General features: G+C 40.4%; 1 protein-coding gene across 1 annotated transcript in view; it reads right to left on the bottom strand.

Moving 5' to 3' along the window:
• Positions 1 to 2,869: 2,869 nt before the first annotated feature.
• ETV4 (ETS variant transcription factor 4) overlaps positions 2,870 to 12,040 on the bottom strand; it is a 35,813-nt gene continuing 26,642 nt past the window's right edge. The window contains exons 8-13 of the mRNA XM_075277286.1: positions 11,736 to 11,989; positions 7,198 to 7,254; positions 6,773 to 6,841; positions 6,173 to 6,345; positions 4,909 to 5,010; positions 2,870 to 3,636 (exon numbers count right to left, since the gene is read on the bottom strand). Coding sequence (XP_075133387.1) covers positions 3,415 to 3,636; positions 4,909 to 5,010; positions 6,173 to 6,345; positions 6,773 to 6,841; positions 7,198 to 7,254; positions 11,736 to 11,989 — 877 coding nt within the window. The 3' untranslated portion in view covers positions 2,870 to 3,414. The remainder of the gene's footprint in view (positions 3,637 to 4,908; positions 5,011 to 6,172; positions 6,346 to 6,772; positions 6,842 to 7,197; positions 7,255 to 11,735; positions 11,990 to 12,040) is intronic.

Below are 12,040 nucleotides of genomic sequence, written 5' to 3' on the forward strand. Positions count from 1 at the left end.
GTAGTGGAGATTTTATCAGGTTTGTAAGGGCTCGTTCATACAGGTTTCAGTTTCCTGCACAGAACAGAGGCAGGAGACGGAAACCTGCAGGACTCTTTCAAACCCATTCATTTGAATGGGTTTGAAAGATGTCTGGCTGTGAGTGGCGGTGAGCGTTTTATGCTCTCTGCCGCGAAACCATTTTTTTAAAAAATTGGACACAAGTCGGACATGCAGTACTCTGTGTCCGATTTAAAACAAAAAAACACTATTTAGTGGCAGAGAGCATAAAACGCTCACTGCCGCTAATGGCCGGACCTGGTCTGACAGGTTTCAGTCTTCTGCATGCAGAAGACAGAAACCACAGAATGGACTGACAAACGCTAGTGTGAACCTAGCGTAAGATACATGGAGACGGAAACCCGTCGGTCAGCATTCAAACCCATTCACTTGAATAGATTTGCAGAGGTGACCGCCCATGTGCATCTTCTGCCGGTCCACGGGGAAATTTTTTTTTAACCAGACACAAAGTCCTGTATGTTCGACTTTGTGTCTTGCTATAAAAAAAAAAAAAAAAAAAAAAAAATTTAGATGCACACAGGCGGTCACCTCTGCAAACCCATTTACGTGAATGGGTTTGAAAGCTGACCGTCGGGTTTGTGTCTCCTGTCCAGTTTCGCGGAGCAGAAGACTGAAACTGGATTGATTGGCTAAATCGGAGACCGGGCGCAGATGTGAATCTGCCCTTAACTGTTTATATAGTGGATTTGTATAGCGTCAGTTTTCAGGAAAGAAGTTGCTAAACTGGACTTTACCCACAAAGCATTGCAATCTCAGACATCCTATGTGTCAACACAAAACCATTTTTTGGGGGGTGGGATGTGAGAGGCTAAATAACATTTTAAAAACCCCATGGCTCATTTGCTTTTCAGCTTTCATATTTATGTAGCTTCTAAAAAAAAATTCCTCTTGAAGTTTTTACCTAATTTGTATTGCACTTCGCCTATGTCTCATTCATCTTTTTAAAGAAAATTCCAAACAGGAAAGGAGAAAAATCACTCTTGCCTATCCGAAAAAAAATAAAATAAAATTATAATTGTGTTAAGAAGATTACACTGTACGGTAAATAGGGATTAACTAACTGATTAGTCTTTAACGAGAAGATTAAGGTCTAATCCGTCTTCCAAAGCTTAAAATATACTTTTACCACTTTGGCTTCTGAGCAGGTGCCCCTTAATATCTACATCTGACACAGTTTTACTTACAGATAGAGACGGCCACGATATAGGAAAGACCAATATTGTGAAATTACCAACTATCAATACATCAGGAGCAAACCTCATTACCCGAGATGAGCGAATCTAGAAAAAACACCTGTCCCCTATGGATTCAGATCATTCAGACTTCAAGGAATTTTCCAAGAATTATAACCAAATTAACTGTCTAGTTGCTGGGATCTCACCACTGATGTTGAGAATATGGGTCGCTAAATTACTGATTTGACTAGTTTAATTTTTTTCTGATTGTGTTCATCTAAGATCAGCATTAAGGCACGCTTTTATCAGCCCCATGCACCTTTTCTTTCTTGATTTTAAAGGGGTGCTCTAGAATTACAAAAATATAGCTGCTTTCTTGAAATAGTGCCACTCCTGTCCGCAGGTTGTGTGTGGTACTACAGCACAATTTAATTTAATGGCTGTCTTTAATGTCCAGTTATTTTCTGGAAATTTTTAAAAATTTAACATGCAACTTATGGGGATTATAGGGATTTTTTTTGCACAAGAAATTTTCCTGATGTTTTTTCAAGTCCTATAGAACATCTTTTATTTATATTAAAATTATTTTGTATGTAGCGGTTTTTATTTTTTACCATAAATCTTATCTGCAGCACTTTTGGTTAAAAAAAATAAAGCAACAAACGCTTGAAAAACGTGAGGTACTGAATAGACAGGTGGCGCCATTGGTAAAAAAAAAAAAAAAGTTTTTTAAAATCCTATAAAATCTTAAATGTAGAAGGACAAATATGCGCTTCTCTCACACAAGGGATTTATCAGGTTTGTAATAGATATTTTAGCCCATGCCTTTCTGTAAACCCAACATTTTTGACAACTCCTTTAGGGCGGGTTCACATCTGCGTCCGGTCTCCAATTTAGCCAATCCGTCCAGTTTACGTCTTCTGCCCCGCAAAACTGGACAGGAGACTGAAGTGTTACGGAATAGGGGAGTCAGTGGCTGGCATCCAGACGCTTATTCCCAACACCCACAAGGGTAAGGCTTATGGGAAGCCAATTTATCTACCAGCATACATTTGGCACGTGGAAGGATTAACTGGAGGAACCCCATCCAAGCAAACATACAAACTCCATGCAATGAATGCCCTTTGTCGGATGTGACCCTAGGACCCAGTGCTAACCCGAGTCACCATGCTGCCTTACAAAATTAAAATTTGAGTCAAAGTGGGGAGGAGGAAAGACCACAATATGTGTCAGCTGTAAAAGATATGTGCATGGCCACTTTAATGGGGACGTTTGGGATTAGAGGGAGAAAAAAAAAAAAAAGTTTACGCTATACTAGAAACAGCGCCACATCTGTCCATAGGATGTATCTGGTATTGCAGCTCAAAGCAATGAGACCTACAAGTTATTGCAGCTCAACTCCATTTGTATAGATAGGACATAACTAGAAGTAGTCAGACCCACGGTCAAGATTGCGCTATTGCCAATAGGAACACAGACCCCATTTTATATTCAGGACAACCCCTGTAAGATATCGGTAGATATTTTTTGGTTTCCACTTTGTAAACTACAATAACGAATGACACTTTGTTGGCTTCTAGAAAACAATATTTCACATGTAGACAATTGGAGAAAAAAAAAAAGTAAAGACAGAATTCCTTCAAACTTTAATTTCAAAAGGCAGAAAACAGAAGCATTGGTAGATTCCACGATTATTGCACTTTTTTGATGCGGTCTTTGATGAAATCCACTTAACAAAATCCTTTCCAAAAAAGGGGAAAAAAAAAAAAAATTAAAATGCCACTTTTAAAAAAAAAAATAAAAACCCAAAAAACGACTGAAGGAAAGGATTTTGTCTTCAATGCTGGATGCTGGAGAACATGCATTTCCTGAAATCAATCATTAATAAGCTTAGCCGTATTAAGAGAAATCTAAAACCGGGTGCTGAAATACACCACAGCCAAGGAGTGTATCTTGAAAAGGCCATGTTACAAACGCCAAAATATAACCTGGGTTTTAATAACTAACAGCGGTATCTTCAGCACCTACCCGCTAGAGTCCATGTTGCTTAAACACCAGGTTCTGGCAATAAAAACAAAACAAAAAAAAAAACAAAAAAAAAAAAAAAAAAAACGCATCTACATTCATATGATTCCTAACAAAATGTATCCATATATACAAGATTACACAGCAGCCACATCTAGTAATTGTAGCTGCCTTTATAGTTTTGGGAAGGGACCGTTCCCACGTCTTGAAGGTACATGCCGCCTTCATCCAGGTGTGATAAGGGGACAGTGTCCTCTTCGCTGATCTGTCGGTCAAACTCTGATTTCAAGGCAGGACGTTGATTGTCAGGAAAAGCCAAGGAAAAGAGCGCTTCGGGTTCACACACAAACTTGTAGACGTAGCGTTCGCCAGCCACCTGGAGAGGACAATTTAGATTTGGTCAGAGCCTAGGTTTATACGTTTTTTTCTCGCTAATGTTAAATGCGGCGCCAACACAAAAGCAGCAGAGACTATAAACATTTTATATTACTAGTGGTCTCTTCCGAAGACCTGAGTGGTTGTCTAGTTAAACCCATTGTCATATACCCTTTTAGTGAATAGTGAGTTAATGGAATGGATCATCTTTTGGCCAGTGGAGAGCAGATACAAAGAGCATCTTTTCCCCTCTGGAGGACGTGTTCTGCTATACATTACACAGACACACCATTTGTTTGAAGGGGAAAGGTGTAGTACTTTGCAATATCTGATCACAAAGTGTCCCCTTCCAGGAAATTAAGCAGAGGGACAAAGCAGGATTGCCTAAACTACAAAACCCCCTTTAGGCTAAGGCCCCACGTTGCGGAAACACAGCTTCTTTTGTTGCAGATTTTGCTGCGTTTTTTTTCAGCCAAACCTAGGAGTGGCTACAAAAGGAATGGGAAATATAGAGGAAGTTCTTATACTTCTACCTTCTGATCAATCCACTCCTGACTGGCTTAAAAAACCGCAACAAAAAAGCTGCGTTTCTGCATTATGGGGCCTCAGCCTTAAGTTGGCCATGCAAGCGAAAAAAAAACAAAAAACTCAGTCTAATAATTTCTGCAGGAGTCTCTGTATGGGAACCTCCTGGTGTCAGAAGTTATTTCATTGACAACTCAAGTGTATGGATGGCTTCCAATAACTCCCACTCTTTGTAGTTACTCCACTGATTATAGAGCAATTATAGCTTCTCTCTAGCCCTCACTATTCAACAATCAATGCTGTTAAATTTGCGCCCTGATCCACTGAACAGGCTCTGCACGGTTGGGAGCATATAAGGGTTAGGATACTGTCAACCCAGACTGGAGATTGAGTCATGCCCCCTTACCTGCTCCTGCTTGACAATGCCCCCACTAAATGGCAAACTGCAACAAAACACACCCTTAGGCCGAGGCCCCACGGACCAGAAACGCTGCGATTTGCCCACGGCGGAAAAAAAATCACAACGTTTTACAGTACTTTCAAAGTGGATGGGATTCATGCAAATCCCATCTCCACTTTGCGGGGGAAGAAAAAAAAAAAAAAATTTGCAACCCCTTTAGAACCTAAATGGGTTTATGTCTGACACTACCACCTAGTTTCAAGAGCCATTTGTCAAGCAAGTGAAATGAAACTATTTTCTCATATCACACATAGTAGAAAACAGATTTTCCTTCCCCTATATACTTACTTTTTGCATGATTCCCTTCTCATAGTAATAGCGCAGTGACCGGCTGAGCTTGTCATAGTTCATGGCTGGCCGGTTTTTCTGCATACCCCAGAGTCTCGCAACCTGCAAAAATAGGTCACAAGCGTCAAAACAGACTCTAATAAGCCTTGAATAGCAAGAAAGAGGTTAACGTAACAACAATGCTTTCCTTCCCTTCTTTCATTCTTTAAAAGGTCTAATATGCCTATAGGCAAGACATACAGCTTGCCCTTACTGAGGCTACATAGGCTCACCCAGCTGTGACATTCGAGAATAGGAGACAACTAATCCAGCTGTATGGACAAGCTTAAGGGGTGGAGAGAGAAGATGAAGATTTAGCTTGGCCTTAATTCCTTACAACTATTGCAAGCGAAGTTGTATTGCCGTCTATGGGACTTGCAATCAAGTGGCCGCAGGTTCAAGCCCCCGGGGGGGGGAATAAAATAGTGTGTAAAAAAAAAAAAAAAAAAAAAAGCTTTAAAAATATATAATAAAAATATGAAATAAATAAAAGTTCTAAATCACCTCCTGTCCCTTGAATATATATATAAAAGTAGAAAATCATATGTCATAAACCACCGGGTTTTTTTTTCAATACAAGGTGATCTAAGCAATAGATATTCCCCAAAATGGTATAACTAAAAAGTACATCTGGCCCCGCAAAAAAAAAACTCTATGCGTCCCCGTACAGCTGCAGGGTCACCTGTCAATGTGGCCTTGCAGCTGTTGCAAAACTACAACTCCCATATATTAAATATTTTACCATTTTTTGCTTCAAAATTTTTTTTTCCCTATTTTCCTCCTCTAAAACCTAGGTGCGTCTTATAGTCCGAAAAATACGGTATATGTGTGTGCCTAATCTAAATAGCTTGTATCATTTACACTTTCATGGAGTGACTACCCAAAATACAGAGGTGGACATGGAGGAGAAGTAAATGGCCAATCCATTTACAGTTCTGCAGTCTGCACTTAATGGTTGGGTCTTTGAATCGATGGTGACCAAAAAACTGCTGGTGTCTCCCATTGAAGTGGAAGGGAGATTTTGAGGCATATTCTGCCTTAAACTTGCCTGCAAAAAATACTCCATGTGAACTTCCCATGTGTACATGTAGGTCAGCTTTCAGAATTTGTGCGTGACACTACTCAAATAGGATATCTATAAAAGGAAAACCAATGCTATGGCCAAACTATATAAAGAGATAATCCAGAAGGACAATTGTATAAGGCAAATCATTTATAATCTTACCTCTTCTGGTTCTATCAACTTGAACTCCATGCCTCTACCAGTCCAGGCAATGAAGTGAGAATTGGAGGGATCATCCAGCAGTGCCACAAGGAACTGCCACAGCTGCAAGGATCCACGTCTTTGGTATGGAGGCCCATCTCTATAGGTTCCAACTTCTTGCTTGATATCACCTGCTGTAATCCAAACAATTGGAAGGTCAACTCACATGACACCAATATTTGATACATCATTAGATACTCCAACACAACCACAGATCTTTGGATTATAAAATCCTCTTTTCTAAAATATACTCTTAACTTCTCTTAACCAAATGCTCTCCAACAAGAAGAACATACTAATGTATAAAAGGTTCCTTCTCACTATGGTTGGTTTGTTGACCATAGTTGGTGAAGAAAAGGAGAACAATGTCTATCACACTATAATCTGACATCTGGTCATCAGGCAGCGAACTAAAACATTCAAGACCAGAGTAGAAGACAAGGGACTATCTGTAAACACATTTTGGGATATTTTTATCCTTTTTAGGACATCTACCAAAGCAACCACCATATTTGGAAGGCAAAATAAATCTACAATCCAAAAATTAAGAGAAACACCAACCATCAAATTTTTCTGGCACGACACAAGCGTCATCAGTGAAGCTTCTCATGGGCTTTTCATAGCCATAGCCTATAAGAATAAAAGAGGAAGGAGTCAATTATACAATTTTACTGAGCCTGAACTCATTGGCTTGTGACATGACAGCAGAATAATGGCTCAAATAGTGAAAATTATCTTTTAAAACCCATGATTTTTGACTGATTATCTATCTGCATTCGTGATACTCAAGACGTTTACCTCCAAGGATCCTTCGACATATGGTGTCTTGTTGTCACCAACAGTTCATGGCCAAAGCCTAACCCTTTCCAAAACAAGTTATATATGACATCTATACCCTACAATCACAGCTTCTATTTTACGGCCCTACTTTCAAAAAAAGCCTAGCTATATAAAAACACTAAAAACATAATACACGTCATAATTACCATCCAAGTTTGGGTAGCCTTCCACGTTCCTGTACATGGACTGACAGCCAGGAACATCTGTCAAGAAGAAATGTAACAAAAAAATATAAGTTAATCAAAAAGGAAATGTAACCTAGAAATTTTCTTGGGCTAAGTCAGAGATCTGGTGCGAATCTAAACCTCCTAAAAATACACATGGCAAACAAGTTAATCATCCAGATGTGCGGTAGGTTTATATTAGACCAAATCAATGTACAAACGAATTGTAAACACATCTGAAAATCCTAATCGCGCTTCCGTTTCTGATACCTTCTGAGTTTATGTTATCGAGACGCCAGCTGTTTAGAAGTTTTAGATATAATAAATAAAAGAAAAATAAATAATTTTGTGGTTTCTAAGAAAAAAAGGCAAGATTAAATAAAGTTACATCATGGGACAAGTGCTCTGTACCAGATTTCTCTGGGTGTGGACACCTGATGGTAGCGGCCAAGAACGAATGTAGAAGAGGGTTCTACAAAAGAGGTTGCAACTGATACCTATACACATTGCATAGGTCATGACAAGTATGCAGATTTAAGAGTCAGGAGCCGATAGCCTATAGTTATCGCATGGGCCGGAGTTGATCCAATAAATTAATGTCCAACTTCGAGAACTTTGTTAGATTTCCTTTGGCCGCTTCACTGGACATGAGGTGGCCTTGTGGCTCTTCTCAGTAGGAGGTGATCAGTATGGTAAACTATACATTATCGTTGAGGGGACTGGTAATAAGTTTGCCTGTGGCCCAGGAGCTTCTCAACTAAATCACCCAATGTCTTAGACAATATATAAAAATAACTGCAACTGGTTACCATTGGGTTCTTCCAAGGACCTTATTACAAGCGCCGGGTATTCTTTTCTATACGGACACTCAATGTCTTAGATAGGCTGACACAGAATTCTTGAATACGAAACGTGTCTTGCATTGAGAACTTAATTCCAGTGGCTGACTGCGTTACTAACTTCGGAAGGGCTCGAGGACTTGGTCTTACCACAGTCATAATAGATTGGTCTCACGATGTAAAGCTAGACATGACAAAGTATCGTAGTAAACGTTCCACAGAACGGTGATCGCTAGAATAAACCCCAAGACTTAAGCCTCAGAAGGTGAGAACTTGAATCTCGTTTTTATTTCTTGACTTCTGAGCAATCTCCTTATTCCTGCAGCTTCTCCTTTAAATGTGAAGGCTGCAGTTTGGTTGTGTCAGTCGAGTATTTGTAACCTCTATAGCAGGGATGTTTTTTTTCCCAGCGCCTTAATAGCCTTGGGCAGAAATACAGTAACAGATAGTGTTACCGCAAGACAGCCCATATTTCTGGTATGATGTCAGCTGCCTATGAAAAAGCAGCCGAGTTTTGTAAGCCGGCACCAGAACAGCCCTACGGGGACTTCTTGTCTTTCTCTCGTCCTCCATTTTGTGAATGAAATTCCTCAGACTCCATTCAGAGAGTGAGGAGCCCATGTACGAGTGTTAGTGACTAGCAGGCAGGTGGGAGGGAGCGAGCTACAATTCAAGGTCGTAATGCAATCCTGGTAGAGGATGCAGAAAATGTGTAGCTTGAAAATGCAAGGTCGGGGACAGTAAAGAAAGTGCAGCCGCACAAGACAAGAACACTCCGCTGCAGAGAGTTATTGTGGAACTTTAGAGACAGGGACAGTGGCCAAATTTCTCCTGACTGACTTCATAAGTGCCTGCATATAACCTAAGAGATGTAAAGTCCTAGCCGGAGGCTTCACACAGAGTACAAGGTGGCTACCTACTCAGTACAGACATGAGCATAAACTACAGACACTGAAGAGGGTGGCAAGATCAGAATGGGTATCTATAGACAGACTAGTAAGTCCTCGAACACACATGGTGGGCAACTCTAAAATTATCAAGAATAATTCTAATTTATTCTTTAATAAAAACAAGCTCATATGCTATCTTTGTCTTTACAAGGTGAGATTGCAGAGAAAGGGTCAGTATAAAAGTAACAAACCCCCCCCCCCAAAAAAAAAAACAAAAAAAAAAAAACAAAACAAAAAAAAAAACAAAAAAAAAAAAACACACCACAACGACAAAAAAACAAACACATCTTTTCCCAATATCAACTGCTGGGAGTCAAGAAACAGTCAGCCGGTCCCACTGAATGAGGCTGGCAAGTTTGCCCCACTCTATAAGGGCCATTGAACACCACAGATCTGAGCAGGATGCCCAAAAATGAAATGCTAAAAAGTATAAGTCAGAAAAAAAAAACATGGGTCTAATAAGTTGAGTTTCTGGTCAGATCACAAAAAAAAATTGCCACTTATAGCACCATACAGTCTACACCTACAGAGAAACGGATTGGACTGTCCATGACCAAACAATAAAGTTACTTGAACCATTTTATTATGGGGTAAGGTTTCCATGTATCTAAACAATTATTGTTCCATAACTATACATAATTATACACTCGGCCCATTAGCAATAATCTTTAAAGAGGACCTATTACGTCCTCGGGAAAATACGGTGTAATACACCGCTAGAAAGCAGACAGTGCGCTGAAAAGGGAGTTTCTGACAGTAAGTCAGGCCCGCCGTTCTTCACAGTAGCATCTATTGCGCTGTACTGTCAGAGGGGGGCGTTCCTTACCACTCAGACATGGTCCAGTACTTGTCTATGGATGTGCATTGTCAGGAGTAGGGAAGGCATTCCTCACCGCTCAGCGTCATTGCTGGGCGGTAAAGAACGCCCCCTTCTCAATACAGCGCAACAGATGCAACTATGAGGAGGGGCGTTCCTAACAGACTGTCAGAAACGCCCTTCTGCCACTGAAGAGCTACGGTAACAGCACTGATAGCCTTTCAGCAGGGGCACAGTTTCTAGAACCCAGCATAGAAACTCAACCCTGCAGGTTATTGAATAAAAAGCGATCTCAGCAATGGAGGTGGGAACAACAGATTCAGGTAATCCTAACTGATCACCATTTTTGTTTTCCACATGCAAATGAGCTCAATGGAGGAATGAGGGTATTGCAGCTAACCTATTTGGAGTAATGAGTATGTGGTCATTGCTCCAAAGAGCTAATTTACATATTGACAACAACTGTAGGCACCAATTCACAAGGCAAATATCCTGTTTGATTCAGGAGACCCTAACCTGCTGGGTTGGGTAGATAAAGGGAGTCCATCACCAGAACCCAGCTCAAGTCCATTCCCCATTGCCTGAGCTTACTGTTCAGTTTGTACATATAAATATGTTGATCCTACATCAAAAGCAATTCACATCTAGCACTTTTGGAAAGGAATGAAAACTAAATATGATGGTGAGAACCTGTGTACCAATATTTTTGCACATCTTTTTGAATTTCCCTAACAAAATCCACCATCGGTTATGTGTAAACTATTTAGCTACATTGACGCGTCAGCCAGTGATCTACCCATCATGGAGGATGTGACATCATAAGCAAGGGATGTGACATCACAGCCATATCGTTTACATACAGCTCTAAGTGTCTGGTAAAGACAAGACCATGTCACAGTCGGACATACAAGTATATTGGTAAGGATTTTAGTTTTGGGTATCTGTCGGATTCCTATAACCTTATCACCAAACCCTTAATCAAATAGGGTAAATGTGAACGTATAGCTTTATATACTCATGAATCACATACTGTATATAAACATCACAATGTAAGGATTGGCCAGATCAGCACCAGACTGAAGACAAAACCTTGCATACAGTATCACTATACACAGACAAAACCATTTATTCATCCATACATTATAGCTTTCCAGGAGCAGAGGAAACCGGAGGAAATTAAACCTCCATTTCTAACACAAACCAGGCTCCTGACAGGTCTAGCTGTGTCATTTCACGGCCAACCATTCTTGTGAGTTTTTATAACACACTTTACTTAATTCATATAGGTGCCTGAAACAAGCCGTGTTATTTACATTCCAACGTATGTGGCGACGCAACGTTGTATGGACCAGACAGACATTAGCTCATTAGCAAAGCAGACAGACTTCACGGAGGCAATCGGAATACAAGGACAGGCAAGCATTTAGAGTGACAACCTCCACCTCCTGCGTTATCCATACTGAAGATTTAGAACCGTATAGTTTACATAGCATTCACCTACCAAACACTCTGTTTAACCCATTAGACGGCAAACACTTAAAAATTTCAATAAGTCGTCAAATACATTATACAGATACTTGTAGGGCCGGCCATTAACTAGCAAGTCCATTAAATAGATCAACGACCACTAAAGGCCCCCCATATATAAGCACATTACAATTTCACCAGGACCAGCCAATTATCTTATGTCAGGACCTCCCAGCTCTCCCCAAGAGAATATTGGGGCAAGGATTGTTCTTGGGACTATAAGGGGGCTCAGCCCATTTTCCCTATCTAGAACACAAGCACACTTGACCAAATATGCGGTCGAAAGGAAAATCCATCAGCCATTAAAGGCGTTTACCAAGTTCTAAGACACCAAGAAAGGTTGGTCCTACTGTGACTACTACTCTTTGCAGCTCAATGAGGTCTTACCTGAATCATATGCATAGTCTGTCTGCTCCTGCTTAATGATCACATTGGATGGGTACCGGTGAGGCCTGCTGGTTCCAATATGGTTTGCCTGGTCATACATAGGGTCATGGTACTCCTGTTTGAAGCTTTGTTGTGGATATTGGAGACATGGCTCAGACACCTGGCGTTGGTAGTTGGCTGGAGACTCCCTAGTCATGTTCTGTGTGGATGGAAAGGAGTGGCACATCTCTGGCAGCTGCTGTTGGTACCGGGATCTGAATATTATAATAGATAGGGTTAGACAAAACAATAGCAACATTTGGTTT

The sequence above is a fragment of the Leptodactylus fuscus genome, chromosome 6 (genome assembly GCF_031893055.1).
Source record: "Leptodactylus fuscus isolate aLepFus1 chromosome 6, aLepFus1.hap2, whole genome shotgun sequence".
NCBI lineage: Eukaryota > Metazoa > Chordata > Amphibia > Anura > Leptodactylidae > Leptodactylus > Leptodactylus fuscus.